The sequence below is a fragment of the Schistocerca cancellata genome, chromosome 2, assembly GCF_023864275.1.
Source record: "Schistocerca cancellata isolate TAMUIC-IGC-003103 chromosome 2, iqSchCanc2.1, whole genome shotgun sequence".
Classification (NCBI taxonomy): domain Eukaryota; kingdom Metazoa; phylum Arthropoda; class Insecta; order Orthoptera; family Acrididae; genus Schistocerca; species Schistocerca cancellata.
Window position 1 is genome coordinate 150,526,048 of NC_064627.1, and position 25,793 is coordinate 150,551,840.

At 40.5% G+C, this 25,793-nt stretch overlaps 1 protein-coding gene across 1 annotated transcript in view; it reads right to left on the reverse strand.

The window, feature by feature from the left end:
• Positions 1-25,793, reverse strand: part of LOC126152040 (neutral ceramidase-like) — a 243,401-nt gene that overhangs the window by 121,075 nt on the left and 96,533 nt on the right. Inside the window, exon 6 of the mRNA XM_049915981.1 lies at positions 854-1,075. Within this exon, the coding sequence (XP_049771938.1) occupies positions 854-1,075 (222 nt within the window). The remainder of the gene's footprint in view (positions 1-853; positions 1,076-25,793) is intronic.

Consider the following 25,793-nt stretch of genomic DNA (forward strand, 5'->3'; position numbering starts at 1 on the left):
TCAGAGACAGCAAAGGACCTGGAAGAGCAGTTGAACGGAATGGACAGTGTCTTGAAAGGAGGATATAAGATGAACATCAACAAAAGCAAAACGAGGATAATGGAATGTAGTCGAATTAAGTCGGGTGATGCTGAGGGAATTAGATTAGGAAATGAGACACTTAAAGTAGTAAAGGAGTTTTGCTATTTAGGGAGTAAAATAACCGATGTTGGTCGAAGTAGAGAGGATATAAAATGTAGACTGGCAATGGCAAGGAAAGCGTTTCTGAAGAAGAGAAATTTGTTAACATCGAGTATAGATTTAAGTGTCAGGAAGTCATTTCTGAATGTATTTGTATGGAGTGTAGCCATGTATGGAAGTGAAACATGGACGATAACTAGTTTGGACAAGAAGAGAATAGAAGCTTTCGAAATGTGGTGCTACAGAAGAATGCTGAAGATTAGATGGGTAGATCACATAACTAATGAGGAGGTATTGAATAGGATTGGGGAGAAGAGAAGTTTGTGGCACAACGTGACCAGAAGAAGGGATCGGTTGGTAGGACATGTTCTGAGGCATCAAGGGATCACCAATTTAATATTGGAGGGCAGCGTGGAGGGTAAAAATCGTAGGGGGAGACCAAGAGATGAATACACTAAGCAGATTCAGAAGGATGTAGGTTGCAGTAGGTACTGGGAGATGAAGAAGCTTGCACAGGATAGAGTAGCATGGAGAGCTGAGCTGCATCAAACAAGTCTCAGGATTGAAGACCACAACAACAACAACATCGGCCAATGGATCCGAAATGAATGGTGACACAGTGTATCTGTGACCCAGCCAGGTTCTCATTGGTAGTTGGACTGGGGACACTCACAGCAGCCTTATCAGCGAGCCGCTCGGCAACTATGCGGGTGCTGTCGAACATGTCGGTGCCGGGCCCCAGCGAGTAGCAGCGCTCCTGGCGGCCGTCGGGTGAGCTAGGACAGGTGCTGGTCTCCGGCTCGCAACTGCGACCCGTCTCCTGGCAGAGAGGGCCCGCCGTGTTGGGCGACACGTCCCCCAGGTTGCTCGACGAGAACGCGGAGATGAACGGACCCTGCAAAGCAACGCATCTTCATGTTCTCACACGTTACTACTAAAGCACCGTATTCTGACGCCTACTCTCTGAATGACACACATAAGTATAATAAATGGGTACTCAATCTTAAGGTAGGTTGCAGCACTATGGTGCCTAACTGTTTGTGGTCATGCTGTAAGTGCTTTTCCCTCATCTGACTCCCAACTTTGGACATGTCTTACCGTGCACGTTATAGGGTGACCTACAGCTTAATGAGCCCTCTGCAGCACGAATAGAATTACATAAGTCATCACCTTTTTATGGTTCAAAATCTAAACCAACAAAAGGAGTGGCACGAGCTCATATCTGCCAGACCAGCCAATTATACCAGGTCACTACCCATCACAATCTGCTTGAATACAAGTCGATCAATTGGAATTCTGAAATATCTGTGGACTTTATTGAAGCTACAGGATTGTTTATAGCATTACTTGTCGAATTGTTTCCCATCATTGTCGATACATGTCATCAGATGACCTGTTCCGCTTAAACATACCTGTTTCCGTAGTCGTCTGTTAGAATTAACGGCTTCAAAAGTGTTGTAAACAGCTTCTTTCAAGTCCTCAATTGTCTGAATCTGGCGTTATGTAAAATTCTCTGCACGGAGGTTCTAGAAATACCTGTTCAAGAGATAACTTACGAGCAGACTTTTTAGGGTTCTCGATAACAGCTTGTAAAATTTAAACATTAATTTCATCATTTACTGACGGCCTTCGCGACCTGTGGCAATCCGCTGCAGATCCACTTTTCTCTCACGTTTGCGTAAATTGTAGACAGCCTTCGTTGTAGGATGAACAGTGCTGAAATTATTATTCCCGTCATTCATCATTAAATTATAACTACCTTTATACTACATTTTGTTCTCTAGAAAACATCCTCACAACAGTTTACAGTCAATAATGCACAATGTCATAAATATCTGATTTAATAGCAGTGCACTCTGGTGTTAGTATCACAAACAAACCAGGTTACAATAACGCTTTTTGTGGGTTACGATAGGCAGTGACTTTTGACCTACTCTATAGTTTATGTGGTGTAAGTATGATACATAAATCGCCTCCATAAAAATGGTAGTTCGTGGAGCACATCAGTCGTGAGAAAATTCTAAAAAAGTTAGGTGATTAAAGTTAGATTTCAATACCACTAGTGGAACGTAATTACAACTAGGCTTAAAAGAGATGACATGTGCAGGATTTTAGAGTTAAAAATTTTTCTCTAGCAGATGAAGGTGTACTGCTGCATAAATTGGCCCACAGTCAAATTTTATTCAAAGAGTGAACGAAGGCGACATAATTGGGGAGTGGAGCGCTGGTTTCTTTTTGTCACAAAGTGAGCTGTGGTATAAGAATCTCTTTACTTAATTTCTTCAGGATTAAATGTGTTAGACAAATAAGAACATAGTTTTCGGTGTTATGGTGCTGACACGAATATGGAACACCCGATGACTCCAGAGTGAACCTGGTACCACACGTCAGAACTTGTCCCAGCTCGAACATTGCGATATCTGCAGCAACGACGGCCCCAACATTGAAGCTCGTAAGGGTGGAAGACAAAATGGAAGTTGCAGATGCCCTTGTTCTCAAATCTAGATCTGAATAACTAATGTGATCTGTCGTACGCCTTAAGTTCATTCTCACTCCAATCAACAATGCAACTAGCAGGCAACAAGCGAAACAACCACAAAATAAAAACATTTCATTTACCAATGATTTAAAGGCTTGAGCAGAAATGCATCCAATGATGAACATTTAACAATGCCTTGAGGTAAGTAAAATTCTAGCCTCAATGAATATGAAATAAGAAGCGAAATAGTGCACCACGATTCGTTGCCATACAGTTGGTAATTGGTGTATATCCCCTAGTGAGACTCATAACACATAGGTTACTAATACAACGTACGGTCATACCGGAGTTACTCAGCTACCCAACAAGTATATTCCCATGAACCCCGTTACTAATAATGGTTACTACGAATTGATAAACACACTAGTGACCACTCAAAACGCTACCCCCAAACTAATTCTTAACCTAGAGCACTGATTTGCTACTCATTCGCTATCGTGAAAATAGCGTTACTTAAAGTACGGCAGTAGCAGTTTGCCATAGGATATCACTTACAATAGGCACACACGTGGGTTCAGTAAACAGGAGCAACAATGTTAAAAAAAGGTTCACAAAACAAAGTCAACGAAATCAACGATCGCTCGGATATAGCTTTCACAACCACCCGCCCAAGGCCAATTCAAACAAGAACAGATGTGAAAATTCAAACAAAAATGATACAGCCAGTGTCAATTATGCCAGCCACATTCACTTACAACTGTTAAACACTTTACACATTATAGTAAGCGATACCGAGGATATGCAGATTTCAGTCGAAATGATTAAATCCACTATGTGAATGACAAAATCGCTGATATACAAAATCACTACAAAATACAATCAATTCTCCAACAGAAAGATCTCAATAGATAGTTGGTAGTGTAAACCAGTGTACAACTGAACTATTGGTACCTGAACCTTCACATGTTTCGCACAAAAGAAAAGCAAACACTCAGAGATAGAGTCAGAACCAATTTCCCTAGATCGTGTATTGTCAACCGACCAGAAACACACACACTCACCGGTGCAAAACATCAGACTGACAAATATTAATAACTAATCCTTAAGACAGTTTTCATGCAAAAAGAAAACCCATTATTCCTAATCACCAAACACAAGTCATTATGCAGTTACTCAGAACCGAGCCACAATCAATTTCCGAAGACATGATATCAAATTAACCAGAAACACACACACACACACACACACACACACACACACACTCACACACTCACATGACCGCAGTCTCTGGCTGCTGAGGCCACCCATTTATTTTATTTTATTTTATTTTTAATTTGTGGTAAGTTCCTAATGGACCGAACTGCTGACATGGGTCTCTAGGCTTACACCCTACTTAATCTAACTTAAACTAACTTACACTAACGACAATACACACACCCATGCCCGAGGGAGGGCTCGAACCTCCGACGGGGTGAGCTGCACGGACCGTGGCAAGGCGCCTAGATAGCGCGGCTATCCCGCGAGACACACATTCCGTCCTGGATGTTTCATCGTAATTTATGCGCTTGAGAAAAGCACAGATAACCTTTTAATAAAATACGCTATATCTCATTATGAACTTATAATATTGTGAAACAGCGTTAATTTTTATTACAATTACTGAATTTAATGGAACTAGTACATAAGTAACGAAAATTTACAAAAAGTAAGGTGTAATAGATACTGGAATCGGTAACTAGAAATAAGTTATACAGGTAAATTCACAGCTAAATTCTAATTCCTATTCCTACCTTTCCATGTTACACTATTTAGTTCGTCTTTCCAGCAGGTATGTGCATTGAGGTGTAATAGAATTTCACATTTGTAATTGCTCTCTAAACCTCTGCGTAAAAATGACTAATATTGGAATCGGTAACTAGAACTGACCTATATAGGCTAGTTCTAGTTACCAATTCCTACTATTCCACGGTTCATTATGTATGCCGTTTTAACACCATGTGTGTGAACTAACGTGTGACAGGATTTCTACATTTGTTATTACTCTCTTCACTATTACGAAAAAGGAAGAGAATCTATTGATACAATTTTTATTACTTTTCCGTAGTGCTTCTGAGATTAATAATAAATCTAGAAATCCTACAAAAACATAGTTTACAGATTTACTGGAAAACTGTCCAAAATTATGTATCATCGAATAGTTGGAATCGGTATCTGGAATTGACCCCCAAGATAGGTCAGTTCTCTTTACCGATTCCAACCATTCGATGGTTCAATAATTAGATCTTTTTTCATCAGGTGTGTGCACTAAAGTGTAGGCTAATGGGATTCCGGCACTTGTAACTGCCCTCTGGACTACTGCGAAAAAGTTACTAATATTGGGATCGGTAGGTAGAATTGTCCTATGTAGATGGTCAATTGTAGTTACCGTTTCCAGTTTTTGATATTTCACTGCAGTAGTTTTAGTGGGCAGTTACAAATGTAGAAATGCTATTACGTTTCAGCGCATACAATTCCTGCAAAAATAACGGTAATCGGTAACTGGAATTTACGTACATAAGTTAGTTCTATTTATCGATTACAATATTGGTTTTTTATGGATTTTTTTTAGTTGTGATCTGGCTTTTATTTTAGAATTTAGTGTGTCGGTTTCTCCACATTTCATGGTACTGTATCGTATTTATTGTTACTCGTTTCATTTTCCAGTTTTTCTGCTAAATTTAGATTCTCCCCGCCCAAAACGCCAACTTTCCTACGCTTATCTCGTTAGTTACAATACTTAATGGTAAAATTAACGCAATTTTATAATAATATGACTTCACCATGGGTTTTACTGTAATGCAGTTTAAAAGTGCTCAGTGCTTTCCTATTCGCATAAATTACGAAATGACTCTTATCGAAAACGAAAATTTCTTTTTAATTCTTGTTCTTGTTTATTTTCATTATCTTCAGTTAATTTCAATATCATTCATGACTAAGTACATACTTGCGTAAAACATGGTTGTAATTTTATTGCATGCTGCATTCGTCTCATGAGTGTGATCCGTTGCTTTCATACGTAGCATCTTTGTCTTAGGTATAACGACATTGCTCAAAGCCAACGAGTGGAATCGGACAACAGAATTTATCCGTCTTTCGTTTTTTCTACGCCGTACAAAAAGGACACATTACATATGCTTCGAGACTTAATTACACTATATTTTTTACCGTAACTTCATCTCTCAATAAATAAGTGAGTTAATATAAATATACGACCTTCCGCATTCTTTATTTGTATTGATGGAATCCCACACATTTCATTTTTGTAGAAAATATCTGTAAATAAATCTCTAGTGTCTGCTTTACGTCGTCGCCGTTTTCCTAGAGCATAGTAAATATTTATAAAATAAATATTAAAAATAAATTTTGCAATCTGAAAGATTAGGAACGACAGTATAGATACAGACAGGTATAGGAAGATTAATATATTGAGATACTGTAACTCCTGTTTGAAAGTAAAGGAGCTCTTACATACTGAAGCGTAGGGAATGTAGGTGTAGGGATAGTTAGATAATGTCAGATAAATAAATGGAGATATTATTATTGATCGATTCAGAGTGCTGCCTAGCACGAAAAATTACACAATGTGATCAAAAGTATCCGGATACCCCCGAAAAATACGTTTTTCATATTAGGTGCATTGTGCTGCCACCTACTGCCAGGCACGCCATATCATCGACTTCAGTAGTCATTAGACATCGTGAGAGAGCAGAATGGAGCGCTCCGCGGAACTCACGGAATGTGGTCAAGTGACTGTGAGTCATTTATGTCATACGTCTGTACACTCCTAAACATCACTAGGTCCACTGCTTTTGGTGTGATGGTGAAGTGGAAACGTGAAGGTACACTTGCAGCACAAAAGCCTACAGACCGACCTCGTCTGTTGACTGACAGAGTCCGTCGAAGGTTGCAGAGGGTCGTAACGTGTAATAGGCAGACGTCTATCCAGAACATCATGCAGGAATTCTAAACTGCATCAGGATCTACTGCCAGTACTATGACAGTTAGGCGGGAGGTGAGAAACTTGGATTTCATGGTTGAGCGGCTGCTCGTAAGCCACACATCACACCGGTAAATACCAAACGAGGCCTCGTTTGGTGTAACGAGCGCAAACATTGGATGACTGAACAGTGGAAAAACGTTGTTTGGAGTGACGAATCACGGTACACAATGTGGCGATCCGAGGGTAGGGTGTGGGTATGGCGAATGCCCGGTGAACGTCATGTGCCAGCGTGTGTAATGCCAACAGTAAAATTCGGAGGCGGTGGTGTTATGGTGTGGCCGTGTTTTTCATGGAGGGGGCTTGCACCCCTTGTTGTTTTGTGTGGCACTATCACAGCACAGACCTACATTGATATTTTAAGCACCTTCTTGCTTCCCATTGTTGAAGAGCAATTTGGGGATGCCGACTGCATCTTTCAACACGACTGAGCACCTGGTCATAATGCACGGCCTGTGGCGGAGTGGTTACGCGACAATAAGATCCCTGTAATGGACTGGTCTGCACCTGAATCATATACAACACCTTTGGGATGTTTTGGAACGCCGATTTTGCGCCATGCCTCACCGACCGACATCGATACCTCTTCTCAGTGCAGCACTCCTTCCAGCACCTGATTGAACGTATGCCTGCGAGGGTGGAAGCTATCATCAAGGCTGAATTCCAGCATAGCCGCACGTTATGGATTGTCAAATAACAGCGACAAAAAAATACTATACAGCGCTAGACGTTCACCTGGTTACCAAAATTGGAACTAATTTTTTTAAGTGTAAATGGGTTACACATTAACGCATTAGCACATCTACCAACTTTTGCTGACATACGATATAGCATCTCACACTAGACGTCTGTAACTGCACTTTAATTATGACAACTACGTACTTGCAGGGCTTCAGAACACAACACACACACACAAACACACACACACACACACACACACACACACACACACACAAAATAAAAAAAAGATTCATATCAGTCGACAGAGTATATCTGCATGTTTTTAACCGACATCGAAGATTCTCGTTTTCTCTTTGTGTTTACCTGATAAGATAAATTTGGTAGAATTTTTTTCCTTCTAATACCAGGCTACATTCACTATGATGAGCAATACTGTTATCCTCAAACCTAATCTCTGTTTTTGTAACGTTTTCTTTACGTTAGGAAGATGTCCTGGCATTATTTATTCTGTTATGAGTTCTTTTAATATTCATGTGTCAAGTTAATTTTTCTACTGATATTCTCATTTTTCATTTATTTACATATGTCATTATTACTGTAATACTCATATACATGCTTATTTCTACTCTTTTTGTAAAGCCTGTATTAATACAAATGTTATTTGTATTATCATGTTCTTTACTATAATGATGTCTTCTTTACATTTGTAATTGTATTCTTATGCTGGAAAATTGTAATTGTATAGACACCAGTTCTCCAATTTACTGCACACGTTTTTCTTGTGGTCATAGTATTTCCATGAATTCTCAAATATTATATGACTGTATTAGTGCTTGTATGTGTACTGATAATTCAGCAAGGGACTGGTTAAAAGGATTGCTGGATGTAAAGATATTGCAAAAAAAAAATTGTGAGTGCACAAGTGGTGGCTCAAGAATTTGTAATTTGCATCAATACACCATGGTGGTCCATGGACTTGCTATATTGTCCTCAAAACTCTTCAATTGTGAGTGTGCACCCACACTGTCACAATGGATGGCTGCTGGCCAGTATGTCTGCATCTTCGGTGGCCCACTACTATCATAACACCTACTAAGACTATAGTGGGTCTGGTCCGTGGTGATCCACCAATACTATCAATATTCTTAGCAACTTCGATTGACACTGGTCTGCTCTGTGGCGACCCACCAATTCCACCAATATTCTTCAAGACTTTGATACTGCTGTGGGTCTGCTCTGTTGTGGACCATTACCAATCGTATGATACTATTTCAAAACTTCATGTCAAGAGTCGGCACTGTTATGGGGTGGACAACACTACTTTTTCAAGACTGCATGATTGTGCAATGCTTACTTGTGCATTTTCATACACTGCTCAGCCTTTCTGTGTAAAACTTGGGTAGACTTATCTTTTGATGAATTATTGGGACTGTCTTTAGGGACTGTGAGGAGAATTTTTACTTTATTGACCAACAGCATATTACTTAAACTATATGTGCATCTACTCTATTTGACATTGTTAGTATAAAAATTTTAACAACTTATTCTTGGCCACTGCGAAAAACACTTTGTAAAATTTTTTGAGGGGACCAAGGGGGCTATGTAAGTATCCTGTTTGTATATCGGCAGACCTACATACTGTGTTAATATTACTGATAGTGCTCTACGCCCTCAGCAAGAGATTCTGTGGTTGGACGGACTAGGAGTTAGTGAGTGCATAGGGTAGAGTATGGACATGATATTCTTAGTGGAAACTCTGTATTGGTAGGATATGCATTGTAAAGTGAGACGAAATGATGTGTTTATAATCAAATAAGCAAGTAATGTTTGGGTAGTGGGATTATTGACACCTATATATTTTTTGGAAATGGATGTCACATTAAAAAGGTATTTTCTAAATACATTGTTTACTGTTCAATAAAATCTTTCTTTTGCTAACTATATGCCTCCTAGTAGTTAGAGTCTATAGTAGTTAGAATTTTTTTTTATTTAGCTGGCTGTTGTTGCGACTTGCTGTTATTGCTGACTACAAATGAAGATTTTTCTGTGAGGTAAGTGACTATGAAAAAGAATGGGGTTCCACTATTGAGATTCGTGATTGAAATGAGTTAGGCAATTAACAGAGTTGGAGGTTGTTTCATATTTCTTTATGTTCTTTTGTTTTTGATTTGTATTATTGTTAGGATTTCTTGCAACTGAGGGCCATTCTTTTGTGTTAATTATTGGAAGTCATGTTGTTAATGTATAGTAGTAGATTGCATTCAGATTGTATATCGTGAGTAATAAATGAAGAGGTTACGTTTGAGCTGTCATTGTCATGGAAAATTTTGTAGGTCAGTGTTTAATTAAAAAGATAATAAAAACATTTGTATCAATGGGCTTTCCATTATAGATTAATATCTATCTGAGAGCTTAGGAATTTGAACTGTTCAATCTCGCTAATCATACATGCTAATTCCGTGTAATCAAAATGTCAGTTTTTGTTTAATTGTGTGTTAGAAATACAACAGAGTCTTAATGTGATTTGGCATCAGTTGATTGTCTACAAGCCCCACAATTCCTTCACCATCAAGCTGGTGTCAGCAGCAAACAGATATATTTTATTATCACCTGCAGTACTAGAAAAAATGTCAGTTTTTGTTTAATTGTGTGTTAGAAATACAACAGAGTCTTAATGTGATTTGGCATCAATTGATTGTCTACAAGCCCCACAATTCCTTCACCATCAAGCTGGTGCCAGCGGCAAACAGAAATATTTTATGATCACCTGCAGTACTAGAAAGGACATCGTTTATATAAATAAGAACCAAATTCAGTACTGGCCAGAGCACAGACCCCTGCAGCAATGAAGAGTCTGGAGACACGATATTGGCTTTCAATTGAATCCTATATTTGGTGGGTTAATATAATTGCTATCCTAAGAATATATGCTGTTTCAAAGCACCAGAAAATTTATCTCTCAGAAATTGGTAATTTTTTGATACGATTTTTTTGTGATAAAATAACAGGAAACCTCATATTCGTTGCTAAATAATTTTCAAAATGTAAATTGTGTGTATCGTGAAACTATGCCGTATCCAGGGAAAGGCATATTGACGATCCATGAGAAACAAGTTTTTCTTGGTACGATTTGTTGTAATTAAATGTCAGTTAATAACAAGTCTGTGATTAAAGCTTCTAGAAGATAGTAACATACAAGTCAAGGACGAAAGTTACGGAACTTCAGTGAAGTGTATGTAATAAGTACAGACACAGAGCTACATAGTGATGTATGATGTGTCCCAGGTTGGTGTCGCATTGTATTCAACTTTTTCTTTTTCACTTACCTTCGCTTTTTCTGTTAGGTCCTGAGACTTCCTTGTTAATTTAATAAATATATGTTCTATAGTATTCGACGTTAGACAGATATGTCTTCTCTCCCTCAGAAGTGTTTGTGTTAGATGGTCTTTGTTGTCAAATAATTTGCATTTTCTTGTTTGGTCTTGCGTTTCACATGTTTTCAAGATTCTGCTACTGAATATAAACACCAGTCGAATAAGAATAACCTTAGATTTTTACTAAAAAGTGGGATTGATGAAATACGAGGGTCGTTAAATAAGTAATGCCCAGATTTTTTTCTCAGAGAGTCAGACTTTCGTGACAATATCCATCAACATGTCTTGCCAATGTCCTATTTTTCAACGTAGTATCCATCACGTTCTATGGCCGTACGCCAACGTTGTGGAAGAACATGCATTTCATGATGGTAAAAGCTCTTGTCCCGTAGGTGTAGCCATGTTTCCACTGCATGACTGACACTTTCGTCATCTTCAAATTGTGTTCCCCGTAGAGAATCTTTAAGTGGCCCAAAGAGATGGAAGTCCGAGGGTTCCAGGTCTAGACTGTAAGTTGGATGAGGCAATGATGACCAATCCAATATGGCGATGTGTTCCTGAGTTCTCAGATTTCTGTGTGGCCGTGCATTATCGTGTTGGAGCAAGATTTCTACTGGATTATTGTCCGATCGAACACATCGGAAACACGGTTCTTGAGTTTAATCGGAATCTTCACGTATGCCTCTGAATTTATGGTTAACCCTTTGGCATCACATCCACGAGAATGACCTCATCACAAACCCCGAACACTGTTACCATGACTTTTCCGGCGGAGGATGTTGTCCTGAATTTTTCTTTTATAGTGAATGAGGATGATGCCATTCCATGGAGTGTCTTTTCGTTTCCTGCGCAAAGTGGCGCACCCAGGTTTCGTCTCTCGTAACGATACTTGTCAAACAGGCCTCTCCGTCGTTCTCGAAACACTCTAGCAATTCAGATGAAATGGCCTTTCTTTGAATCTTGTGGTCCACTGTGAGCATTCGTGGGATCCATCGTGAGCACCTCTTTTAATACTCGAGAGTCTCGATCGTTGCAGACGCACTTCCAATGTTGACCGACAAGTGTAGAGCCAATTGTCGAGTTGCGATGCGCCGGTCGGCACGGATAATCGCTTCCTCACGATTCAGCATGTCTGGAGCAGTGACTGTGACATGACGAGCGTGGCTGATCATGGAGCTGCGTTTGTGCATTTCCTGAGGCTAGAACTTTCATTATCCATCGCTAAACTGTACTCCTATCAAATGCAGCATCGCCATATTGTAACCTCCCCACAGATAAAATAATTATATATAACATTCACGTTTAGTGTAACCGCCCAACAGTAAAAAAATATAATTATATAACATTCACATTTAGTATAACCTACCAACAGATAAGATCCGTAACCTACCAATAATAAAATGTGACTAATCTCTCAATAAAATTGTGGCTCACTTACAACCTTTCAACAATTAATTGACTGTGAATCTAAAGTGGTAAATTTGGACGTCAGCAGTGCTGCGTCATGGCCCTGAAAGATCATCCTGAATAAATTCAAAATTCTTAGCTCAATTAAGTCGCTGGATAACGCGTATATATCTGTTCCTACAAGAAATTTTTCTGCCACAGCCCAGTGCAATGCTGGCCGATAGATTTGTCGTATATAAAAAGAAACAACTGATTTTTGTTTGCAATAATCGGGATGACCATGAATTTGAGAAATTAGCAAATTCTTTAAATTGAGATTAATGATTGTCAAAAGTTAATTTTTATAAGAAAGATTCTTATTAAGAGATTTTTTTAAAACATTTCCATGGGATTTGATATAACAATAGTACATTTGCGCGAGGCTTCTTTTACCTAATACTACAACGCTGACGCACCGCCATCGCTCCCCACTACCGGCCCAGCCAATTCTATACAGCAGACCGCTAGCTACATCTTACTCCTACTGCCACACAGTTACTACAGCAGCCAACACTGCTCTCTGGTCTGAGATTCTCTTATAGCTTACATATCGCAGGCAGCGCATGAGCAATCCATCGAAATTACATCTGCTCGAGTGCGCTAGCAATAAATTCCTTAGTCATGGACCTCTTACAATACACTGCACACAAACGTTTATGGATGTTCACGGCGATCTTTTTCTGCACACAAGAATTCAATAAAAGCACAGGTGAGGCCTACGTAGACGCCATTTTGACGCTGTACTACGGCTCTGCCATCTGCCAGGACTGTTCGGAACATCACCGGTGCACATAATAAACATTAAACGTGAAGCACCAACGAGGAGGTTCGTCTACGTGTATTAAAGGCTTTAGAAAAAAAGTGGGACATTACTTATTGAATCACCCTCGTAATTTTTATCTTGTGTGGAAGACTATCGTAAATTTGTATCGCACTATTTGTAGTGGAATTTTTGTAGGCTGATATCCTTACTGCCTCTATAGGGAACTTACCTCTATCCCTTATAATATGTGCATGGATACTGATGGTTTTATTTGAGTATTTTAGTGGCAGAAGTACATGACTAGCATGTGGATAATGGAGGAACTGTTCGTTTTAATAGAGTTGACGTATGAATTCTCTGCACTTAAATTTCATAAATAAACTGTGATTTGGAGCCGGATACAGCCCACGACTTCCGCTGGAGCGTGCTGCGATTGCGTATATCCCGCTGGGACACGCATACCGTATATACAAGCCGCATCGTTTCTGAGTGTGCAGTAGCACGTTAACTAGACGCGCTCGACGTTGACGTTCGAATGCACGGTTGGTGTGCCGCCGGCTTAACGCTTTTCACAAGTTTTCGAATGGAATCACATAGACGCGGTTGTTTTTTAGGTCTCGGTTAGCCTGAGTAAATTCTCGCTCGGTGTGCTTGTTCAGATTAAAAGGGACACAGCTCTTCTTTTGATCAGATGAGAACTTCGTGTTCACCTGGACAGCGATATGTAGTTGTACTTCATTCATTAGCAGCAATTCATAATCTCAATTCCTCGTTCAGTCGATTAAACGTTTACTAACGTTATTTTATAAATATGGTAAATTTTTTATGTTATGTCTAAGGTATAGTAGCCTTTGTATACCTACCTGTTACGCACCTCAGATAGTGAACACTAGACTAACCCTTAAACAGTATCCGAGTTCGTCTACGTAACATGGCTACGTCCCATTTGTTCTTTCTTGGAACCATGTAGTCCGCACGTTCGCGGCCAGGACTAGTCATATTCTAATTCATTGTCCTATTTATATGCTCTGTGTAATGTAGCCAGGTACTCGTTGCGTAATCTCTTATTTGACGTAAAATTTCAGCTTTTATGTAAGTACCGGTGCAGATGTATACTGATAAATGAGATAGATCCGGCATCTCTATTTTCTTAGATCACATCTATCACTACGTTCGTGGAAAATCACCAGATGTTAGAGATTAATATTTTTGGAGAAGTAATCTCAGATGTCTGCCCCAGTTTAAATCTTACAAATGACATAAAATACATACACAGAGCCTGAGTGTTTGTAAGGCGAACCTCTTAACACTAACAATCTACTATCTTCGGAGATCTTCTTTTACTAATATTAACTAATCTATTGCGTTTTGAAATACACCAACAAATGTTAAGCTGCAACAGAGAAAATTTAGCTCTTGTCACTGAACAGCTTGAATTACATTGCGTGGGCTTGCCTGAAAATTAATTAAAAATCACTTGAAAAGGTGTTTCGTTGTTTTAATTAAACGTTCGAGTCTAAGTTTCAAGACAAGTCAGCTTCCAAGACACTGAATCATACGTGTCACATGACAAGTATGACGTAAATAACTTAATACAAAATATGCCGAGTCATTTGAAGACTAACCATTCAGTTCGAGATCGACAACACAGCGATTTCGTAATAAAATAATAAACATTAGCTGGTTGCGGTTTCTTTCTTTCTGCCGGAATCCACGTGACACAAATTACTACAGTCCTCAGCGTAAGAGTACATGTGGGCCACAGGCGGCTTCCGACTAGCAGTTCTCCTCCCGAGGTTCTCTACCTGCCGCCTGCGACACTTTTTCCGCTCCTTTTGGCTGCTAAAGGCGCTAAAAAGAGATTCTCAGGCATCTCAGGCATCTCAGGAATCTCTTGACGGATTCGAGGCTGAATAAAGTTGGAGCAGAGGCAAAGTTTTAATGGAAAGGCAAAACTGGAATTACCGCTCGCTCGAGGAACAAAAGCCTTTGTGAGGCAGCTGTCGAAGAGCTTCCTGCACGCAGGAACGGTTGCGTCAATTCTGATAATTACGACATCGCGCGGACACGCAAAAGGATGCGTCAAAGCGCAGCAACAGCTAGCAACTTTCATGAGAGTTTCGTCGTAAACGACCGTACCATCATTACTGTTCTAAGGAGTCCCTTTCGCAGTCAACGAGAGGAAAGTGGGTTGTTTACATTCCACTATGAAACAGAAAATACCGTCGCATTCTCGCTGGCAGTGAGTACTCTTCAGCTGTCTGCATGAAATAACAGTTGGTCTTTCACTTAGCGGTAGTTTAAAGTTCTCTGAAAAAAAAAAAGGCTCTGTATAATCTCACTAAAATCCTGTATATACGAGGGTCACTCCAAAAGAAATGCACATATTTTTTTTGAATGCATATTTTATTCTACATGTTTGAAAGTTTTACAGTGTGTAGATACATCCTTTAGGAACAATATTTCCATTTCTCCACATAATTGCCATCCCTCTCAACTGCCTTACGCCATCTTGGAACCAGCGCCTGTATACCCACACGGTAAAATTCTGGACGAACCTGTTGGAGCCACTGTTTTGCAGCGTGCACAAGGGAGTCATCATATTCAACCTTCTTGCACGAAGAGAGTCTTTCAGTTTACCAAAGAGATGATAGTCACATGGAGCCACGTCCAGACTGTAAGGCGGGTGTTTCAGTGTTTTCCATCCGAGTTTTGTGATCGCTTCCATGGTTTTTTGACTGACTTGTGGCCGTGCATTGTCGTGCAACAGCAAAACATCCTGCTTTGGCCGATGTGGTCGAACACGACTCAGTCGAGCTTGAAGTTTCTTCAGTGTCGTCACATATGCATAAGAATTTATGGTGGTTCCACTTGGAATGTTGTCCACAAGCAAGAGTCCCTCGGAATCGAAAAACACCGTAGCCATAACTTTTCCAGCTGAAGGTGAAGTTTTGATTTTTTTTTTTTTTGGTGAATTTGCATGATGCCACTCCATTGATTGCCTCTTCGTCTCTGGTGAAAAATGATGGAGCCACGTTTCATCACCTGCCACAGTTCTTCCAAGAAATTCTCTCCACCATTCTCGTACCAAAAGATCGCTGTTTTTTGTGAGCCAATGTCAACATAATGGGAACCCACATGGCACAAACCTTTTTTAACGTCAACACTTTCAGTATTCTGCAAACACTTCTTTCCCCTATCCCAACGTAGCGTGACAATTCGTTCACTGTGATGCTTCTATCAGCAGTCACCAATTCGTTAAATGTCTGCACATTGTCTGGATTGTGTGCAGTACGAGGCCTGCCGCTGCGAGGACAATCCTCAATATTGCCGTGCCCGCTTTCATCACGTAACCTGCTTTCTCACCGACTAACTGTACTGCGATCGACAGCAGCATCTCCATACACCTTTTTCAACCTCTTGTGGATGTTTCCCACTGTCTCGTTTTCACAGCACAGGAATTCTATGACAGCACGTTGCGTCTGACGAACGTCAAGTGTAGCAGCCATCTTGAATACATGCTGTGACGCCACTACTCACGGGAACAGGTTGAACTAAGTCTGAAAACAAGCGGGAAGGATGTATCTACACACCGTAAAACTTTCACACATGCAGAATGAAAACTGTATTTTTACAAAAACAGTATGCACTTGTTTTGGAGTGACCCTCGTAGTACCGCGTCATCTAATGCAAAAGCGGGTGCCCTGACGATGGCCGGTCTAAATGCCAGATATTTTAATATTTTGGCAGTTTAGTATTTTATGTGGCACGAAAGTACGGCCAGAAGGACTGAAATAATGTTGACACTGGTCGCAGGAGCATACTTATGTAGGGAAGAGATGTCTATATAGAACCAGCAACTAATGTGTGCCACTACTATAAAATTCGTGGTGTGCCATTCGACATTTAAAATCACAGCCTGAACTAAGTGCTTCTGGGAGCCACATACTCAATTATGGGTGTTGTATACTGAGGAAGATATCGTCTGAAGGCAGCCTTGATTATGATGTGCCAGCCGGTGTGGCCGAGCGGTTCGAGGCGCTACAGTCTGGAACCGCGCGACCTCTACGGTCACACGTTCGAATCTTGCCTCGGGCATGGATGTGTGTGATGTCTTTAGGTTAGTTAGGTTTAAGTAGTTGTAAGTTCTAGGGAACTGCTGACCTCAGCAGTTAAGTCCCATAGTGCTCAGAGCCATTTGAACCATTTTGATTGTGATGTACGAACCTATATCCGTTGAGATCAGTTTGTAGGAAACTAATAATCAAAAAATGGCTACATCGCCTATAATGTACTGTTACAAGATTCATACACTGTACCAGTACTGTTTGAGAAACTTGCTCTAATAGTGAGCTTTAAAAAAATTCCTTTAGCATTATTAATGCAACATTATGTTTAGAAAAGCCATGGAGAATCTGTTGTGCGTACTTTATCCTAACTTATGTTTTAAACATTCATTTAGATCGGTACGCAGGATACAGCACGTGCTACCTAATATGTTTCACAATGCCGCGAATAAGAACAGGATTTTTCTGGAGCTCATACATCGGGTTTTATTGACAATGGAAAGGTACGATCAAGTATTTTGTACAGCTCTTGGACTAGGGACCATTTATACACACAACAGAAGGATCTTCTTAGTGTAACTATCCTGCAATTAAGAACCAAATTTTGAATATTACACACTTCTCCAGCTTAGGAAAATGGAGAGAATTGCTTGGTCATTTCTGATTTATATGTGGTCTATGGGGAGCCTTAATGGGCTTATGTAGGCACCATGCAGTTCATTGGCAGTTCCGGAGAAAATTCGAAAAACTTGGTTTTTTCGGTACCAAAACTGAGTAGCGGACTCCATGAGGGGTATGCACAACAAATGGCTGAAATTTTTACAATATGTTCCTGAGATCTCGATCTCGAACAAGATCTCGATCTCGGAAAACCTTGAACGTGTTCTTGCCATCTTCATCCGTTTCCGAGATACAAAGAATCAAAGTTACACTTCTTGTACGCGTGAAATACTCACGTAAAATCTGTTGTGAAGCAAAATTAAACAATAAATACCCACAATAAATGCTCTCATTTCAATTCTAACTATCTAGGCATTTTTGCAGAAGTTTTATACTCCAGTTTTAAAAAAATGTTTATCCGTTATCGAGAAACACCCCGAAAACCTGGTTTTTGGATACCAAAACTGAGCCGTGGTTTCCAAGATGGCTAGGTACAGCAAACCGCCGGGCATTGTATCTCCACAAGACATTCTAAAGAATGTTTTGCGACAAAAATCCTGGAAACGGCGAGATCCTTCGGGGATTCAACTATCAAAGACAGCTGAATTGTTGTCTGTCGAAATATCGGGGCGAGATATCGACGTCATCAGGCTTCAAGCCAGAAACCACGTAGAATTTTAGTCCCCTTCCATACCTGTTTTCCTTACAAAAGCGAGTTTTACATTCAAAAGAATAGTCTGCCAATAGATAGCAGCATTGCAAGCCTGCTCTTAGACAAATTTATATATAACCTACAACAAGAATTCTTCTTAACCCTCCGGCAATACAAGGATGAAATAAAGTATTACAAAAGATATGTAGATGTCCGAATAATAATTCGTAATGACCACTAACTCAAAAAGAAACTGAATAACCTAGGATATGAAAACATCAGACAACAGTAAGAATTAATATTCTTGATGACTATTTCCAGTCACGATAACTAGCATGTATTCCAAATGTATAGAAAACCCACCAGCACTGATACTGTCATTAAGAGCACCTCATGCCGGACAAAAAACACAGAATCGCTTTTTTAATGTCAGCCGTGAACTGTATCCTCTTCGTACCCAATCAGTGAGGCAGGTGCACGTAATTAAATGAGGATACTTTTAAAAATATAGCCCAAAATATTGGATGTAAGCCCTACTTCATAAATATACCATTTGAACAAACGAAACTAAACCACCATGACCAACGCGACGAAAAATAAAAGCCAAAATTTGCCTAACTTCGATTCCTGTGTCAAGTGTCATATAAACTTGTTAATCTTTTTAGACCACCTAATACAAAAATAGATTTTCCATACTGACAATACATTACAAAAGAAAATCTATCGCAATTATAAGTTATCCGAAGAGTGGCGTCAAAATCCGGCAAGTAAACTCATAAGCTCTTGTTCTCCCTTCTAACAGCGCAAGTGGGACGAACTTAGCAACCCGCTACAAAGAGCGTATGGATTCTCTCCAACTCAAAAGCGTTGCGTCATACATTGCCCACAGTCAACATTCTGTTGGTGGTGTCAGTAACAACATATCTGCATTATAAATTGTTGACGAAGGTGTACAGATGGATCTAGTCGAACGGTTACAGATTTGGAAGCTGAAGTCACTTCAAAATATTTTCAACGAACGAGTTGAATCAATAAATAACTGTTTCTTCCAAGATATCCCAGGTGCAAAACATCCAAAAAGACCACAAGAAGATACAATTATCGTACTGCATAAAATGTTATTGTCTTATTTATGTAACAGCAGTGGCACTCGGTCTCTTTAGGTGCAATACATGCAAAAAGACAACAACAAGATATAATTATCGTACTGCATAAAATATTATTCTCTGATTTATGTAACAATAATGGCAATCTGTCTGTATAATCGTAACTATTTTACCCTAAACTATTTATGTCGCCAGGAAGTCACCAACGAAAGCTGTGTCACCTTTCATAGTAATTCATTCATTCTTTATGTAGAAAATATTTCACTTTGATTGTTTATATTTTGTGTACCTTTTTTAACCATGTTAAATGTTAGTGTATGAACCCACGAGTAGCTGCAGCTTGCACGGTTTGTTTACATCCATTATTTGTTCTTGCTGTTCAGTGCATCTGAAGACTGCGATGCAATGAAGTGATATATCTGTCGTATTCACATACCTTTGCACTTTCGTTGTGTGTTTACTTACTGTGAAAGAGTGTGAAGCCAAGCAAAATTAAATAATACGCATGTGTTCGTATTCACTGCAAAATGTACGTTATTACCTGCCATTGGTTCTACGAAGCAGTGCACTGTGTGTACCGAAAACTTAGCAACTCTTTCGTTTGATAACCTTTCGTTACCGGTAGCTAAATTTTCATTATTTCCGCTAGCACCATGACCAGAGCATCAAGCTCCACATGGTCTACAAAATAATGTTCATCCATTATCTTTATTTGATGATGAATCTGCAGTGGCTTCAAATCTATTAACGGTTCAGACATTATATCTTCTCAAACATTCTGGTTGCATAGTGAACCCAAATAAAACTCAGATTTACATAATAATTGAAATTCGACATCCGCAATGCATACAGTGAGAGTAACCTCTTTAACTTTTTCAGCGTGTTGGCTTCAAGAGCGATGTAGTAAGAGTTCTTCTAGTTGCGTAACAACATAGCAGCAGCCTCCTCGAATAATACGAGTATTCACGTCTTCCTATCACATATTCTCTTTTTATTTTTATTCAAAGTTGGACTGTAACATCATTTTCCAATGTTAAGACTGAGAAGCACACCTTCCTTCAATTATTCTTGTGATACGATTTTTCTCGCATAGATACTTGAAACAGTCTCCATCTTCCATCGAACTGTTTCATTAGGCCCAGCTTAGAGTGCAGAGGTGACAATAAAAACTATTCGGATAAAAATTTGCTCTATTCCGGTTCAACGACCTTGCCGACCATATTATTCTGGACCATATCCTCCTAAGCAATTGAACCGATTTCAGTCAAACTTGACATACATATCACTTACTGTGTGGAGAGAATCAGGGCGGGATAAAAACAACCTACCTACCAAAAGGGTGAAGCTTGGGGAGGGGGAGGGTGTAGTGCACGACATGCGAAAATGCACACTTTATTCATCCAGAATTTGAGAAGGAGAGCACTTGGTGGGGGCAACAAACTTCAAACTTCACACATACTCTTGGTGGCGGCAACAAACTTCAAACTTCACACATACTTTCAAACCCTGTATGGTTCTTTAATGGACACAGGGGCGAGGAACAGATGCTGATCACGAACAGAGGATTCATATATTAATTTATTCTATATCTAACGTCAAATAATAAATGTATTGCATATTTTTGTTGCTGTAGTTGCAGCGCCTTTTGCGACCAGTAAGTTTAAATGTTGAAACATATACAGACACCTCAGAGTTACACTGAAGCACCAAAGAAACTGGTATAGGAGTACGAATTCAAATACAGAAATATGTAAACCGGCTGAAAAAGGCACTGCGGTCGGCAACACCTATATACGACAAGTGTCTCGCGCAGTTGTTAGATAGATTAGTGCTGCTACAATGGCAGGCTATCAAGATACAAATGAGTTTGATGGTGGTGTTAGGGGTAGTTGGCGCACGAGTGAAGGGACACAGCATCTCCGAGGTAGCGATAAAGTGGGGATTTTCCCGTAACATCACTTCACAAGTGTAACGTGAATATCAGGGATCGGGTGAAACAACAAATCTCCGACATCGCAGCGGCTGGAAAAAGATCCTGCAAGAACGGGACCAACGACGACTGAAGAGAATCGTTCAACATGACAGAGGTGCAAGCCTTCCGCAAATTGCTGCAGATTTCAGCTCTGGGACATCAACAAGTGTCAGTATGAAAACTATTCAACAAAGCATAATAGATATGGGCTTTCAGAGCTGAAGGCCCACCCGTGTACCCTTGATGACTGAACGACACAAAGCTTTACGCCTCGCCTGGGCCAGGCAACACCGACATTGGGCTGTTGATGACTGGAAACACGTTGTCTGGTCTTAGGAGTCTCGTTTCTTATTGTATCAAGCGGATGGGCGTGCACAGGTATGGAGACAACCTCATGGATACATGTTCCGTGCTTGTCAGCAGGGAACTGTTCAAGCTGGTGGAGGCTCTGTAATGATGTGGGACGTGTGCAGTGAGTGATATTGGAATCCCTGATATGTCTTGACACGACTCTGACGTAAGCATCCTGTCTGATCACATGCATCCATTCATGTTTAACAGGGCTAGGGGAAATAAAGCTAATTGTAGGGGGTTATTACCGGCCACCAGGTTACACCGTGATAGTTCTAGAATCATTCAAAGGGAGTCTACATTCTGTATCGCAGAAGTACACGGATCATGCTATATTAGTCGGAGGCGACTTCAACCTACCTAGATGTCTATGGATTCATGACAGGTGGTACAGACAACCCGTCGTGTGAATTACTTTGAACACATTATCCGAAAATTGTGTTGAGCAGCTAAATCGACAGCCAACGCGTAATGGAAATATTTTAGATCTGGAGCCACGAACAGACCAGACCTCATCGACGGTGTCAGTATTGAGACAGGGATCAGTGATCATGATGTTGTCATTACGACTGTGGTTGCGAAAGTTAAAAAGTCGGTCAAGAAGGCTAGGAGAGTATTCTTACTAGAAAGAGCAGATAAGCAGTTGTTAGCATCCCACTTAGTAAATGAATCGACTTCATTTACATTCGGTATGATGGACGTGGAAGAATTATGAGCAACGTTTAAACACATTGTAAGTCATGCATTGGACAAGCACGTGCCGAAAAAGTGGGTTACGGACGGAAAAGACCCACCGTGGTTTAACAGCGCTATTCGGAGAATGCTCAGGAAGCAAAGGCAGTCGCACTCGCGATACAAGAAAGATCGGGGGAATGACAGGCAAAAGTTAGCAGAGATTCGTGCTGCTGTAAAAAGAGCGATGCGTGAAGCATTCAACCACTACCACCGTCATACCTTAGCAAAAGATCTTGCATAAAACCCAAGGAAGTTCTGGTCTTACGTAAAATCGGTAAGCGGATCGACGGCTTCAATCCAGTTACTCACTAATCAGTCTGACCTGGCACGGAAGGCAGCAAAACGAAAGCTGAAATTTTAAATTTAGCATTTGAGAAATCTTCCACGCAGGAGGATCGTACAGACATACCGCCGTTTGAGCCTCGTACAGATTTCCATATGGAGGACATAGTGATAGACATCCCTGGGGTTGTGAAGCAGCTGAATGCGTTGAAAATAAATAAATAGCCAGGACCTGATGGGATTCCAGTTCGGTTTTACAGAGGGTACTCTACAGCATTGGCTCCTTACTTAGCTAGCTTTTATCGCGAATCTCTTGCCCATCGTAAAGTCCCAAGCGACTGGAAAAAAGCGTAGGTGACGTCTGTATATAAGAAGGGTAGAAGGACGGATCCTCAAAATTACAGACCAATACCCCTAACATCGGTTTTTGCAGGATTCTCGAACATATTCTCAGTTCGAATATAATGAATTTCCTTGAGACAGTGAAGTTGCTGCCCGTGCATCAGTACGGCTTTAGAAAGCATCGCTCCTGCGAAACGCAACTCGCCCTTTTTTCACATGATATCTTGCGAACCATGGATGAAGGGTGTCAGACGGATGCCATATTCCATGACTTCCGGAAAGCGTTTGACTCGGTGCTCCACTGCAGACTCCAAACTAAGGTACGAGCACATGGGATTGGTTCCCAAGTATGTGAGTGGCTCGAAGACTTCTTAAGTAATAGAAACCAGTACGTTGTCCTCGATGGTGAGTGTTCATCGGAGGTGGGGGTATCATCTGAAGTGAACCAGGGAAGTGTGGTAGGTCCGCTGTTGTTTTCTATCTACACAAATGATCTTTTGGATAGGGTGGATAGCAATGTGCGGCTGTTTGCTGATGATGCTGTGGTGTACGGGAAGGTGTCGTTGTTGAGTGACTGTAGGAGGATACAAGATGACTTGGACGGGATTTGTGATTGGTGTAAAGAATGGCAGCTAACTCTAAATATAGATAAATCTAAATTAATGCAGATGAATACGAAAAAGAATCCTGTAATGTTTGAATACTCCACGAGTAGTGTAGCGCTTGACGCAGCCACGTCGATTAAATATTTGGGCGTAACATTGCAGAGCGGTATGAAGTGGGACAAGCATGTAATGTCAGTTGTGGGGAAGGCGGATAGTCGTCTTCGGTTTCTTGGTAGAATTTTGGGAGGATGTGGTTCATCTGTACAGGAAACCGCTTATAAAACACTAATACGACCTATTCTTGAGTGCTGCTCGAGCGTTTGGGATCCATATCAGGTCGAATTGAGGGAGGACATAGAAACAATTCAGAGGCAGGTTCCTAGATTTGTTACTGGTAGGTTCGATCATCACGCGAGTGTTACGGAAATGCTTCAGGAACTCGGGTGGGAGCCTCTAGAGGAAAGGAGGCTTTCTTTTCGCGAATCGCTACTGAGGAAATTTGGAGAACCAGCATTTGAGGCTGACTGTAGTACAATTTTACTGCCACCAACTTATATTTCGCGGAAAGACCACAAAGATAAGATGTGAGGGATTAGGGCTCGTACAGAGGCATATAGGCAGTCATTTTTCCCTCGTTCTGTTTGGGAGTGGAACAGGGAGAGAAGATGCTAGTTGTGGTACGAGGTACCCTCCGCCACGCACCGTATGGTGGATTGCGGATTATGTATGTAGCCGGCCGCGGTGGCCGTGCGGTTCTAGGCGCTCTAGTCCGGAGCCGCGCTGCTTCTACGGTCGCAGGTTCGAATCCTGCCTCGGGCATGGATGTGTGTGATGTCCTTAGGTTAGTTAGGTTTAAGTAGTTCTAAGTTTAGGGGACTGATGACCTTAGCTGTTAAGTCCCATAGTGCTTAGAGCCATTTGAACCATTATGTATGTAGATGTGGATGTAAGAGAATTATGTGACTTACGGCTGTGCCACAGTATTTACGTTCCAGTCAGATAGAAAATGTTTACTTCCTCATCCACTGCTTAGAACAAAGGCGTACTTGTGATGAGTCAAAAGCAACAACGAAGCAGTTACGCCTGTAAATACAAATTCAGACATGAGCGAGTTCGATGAGATTTCGCTCACGGAAGAACAGTCTCTGAATTATCCGACTGGGAGAAAGGTACGACAAGTTAAGCAGAAATATGTGTTACGTGATGTGTACTGTATACCATTTTGCGCAAGTCAGCATTTGAATGAGAAAGAGCTTGTAGATTAACTGAAGTCAAAAATTAGGCCACCGACGACAGCTTATAATGTGTATAGGAAGCAGCGTTAAACATTATTCAAACGTGACAGTTTTCTGCGTCAATGAAAAACAAATTTTGGAATCGAAGTTAGTTGAAGTACTCAAGGAAGATGCATGTGAAGCAGCCATGAAGCTCCCTCATACTGTTCCGTCTTGTCACACTCTCACAGAGGAAACCGCACATGTATTTTTAAGAAAAGTGTGTCTATTCTTTTGAAGAAATATAGCCGCCAGACAGAGATCGACGCCACTGCAAAATGTGGCACTACAAGTACAGGCATGAGAAATGCGGTAAGGTTACCTCAGGACGCAGTCACCAGGCAGATAATTTATTTTCTGTATTTTATGTTATGTTAATGTAAAAAGGGCTATAATCTGCAAGGCAAACATAAACATGAGTGACGTTAACATGTAAACAGAAGTCTGCATTTGAGTTTCAATATAGCATGCAGTTCCCAAATACGTCCCTGAGACAAACTGAATACACAGTGATGATGTTTGGTTTGTGCGGCGCTCAACTGCACGGTCATCAGCATCCGTAAAAGGTCACAATTTTTACACAATCCAATTTTTACCCAGTCGAATCTAGCCACTGGCACGAATGATGATGACAATGAAATGATGAGGACAACACGAATACCCAGTCCTAGAATACACAGTGCTGTTACATGTAGAGCATATATTACCTATCATAAGAGTACGAGGAAGTTTTACCTGCATTAAGAGGAAAATAAAATGCTATGATTTCAGTGACGGACTTACGAAAG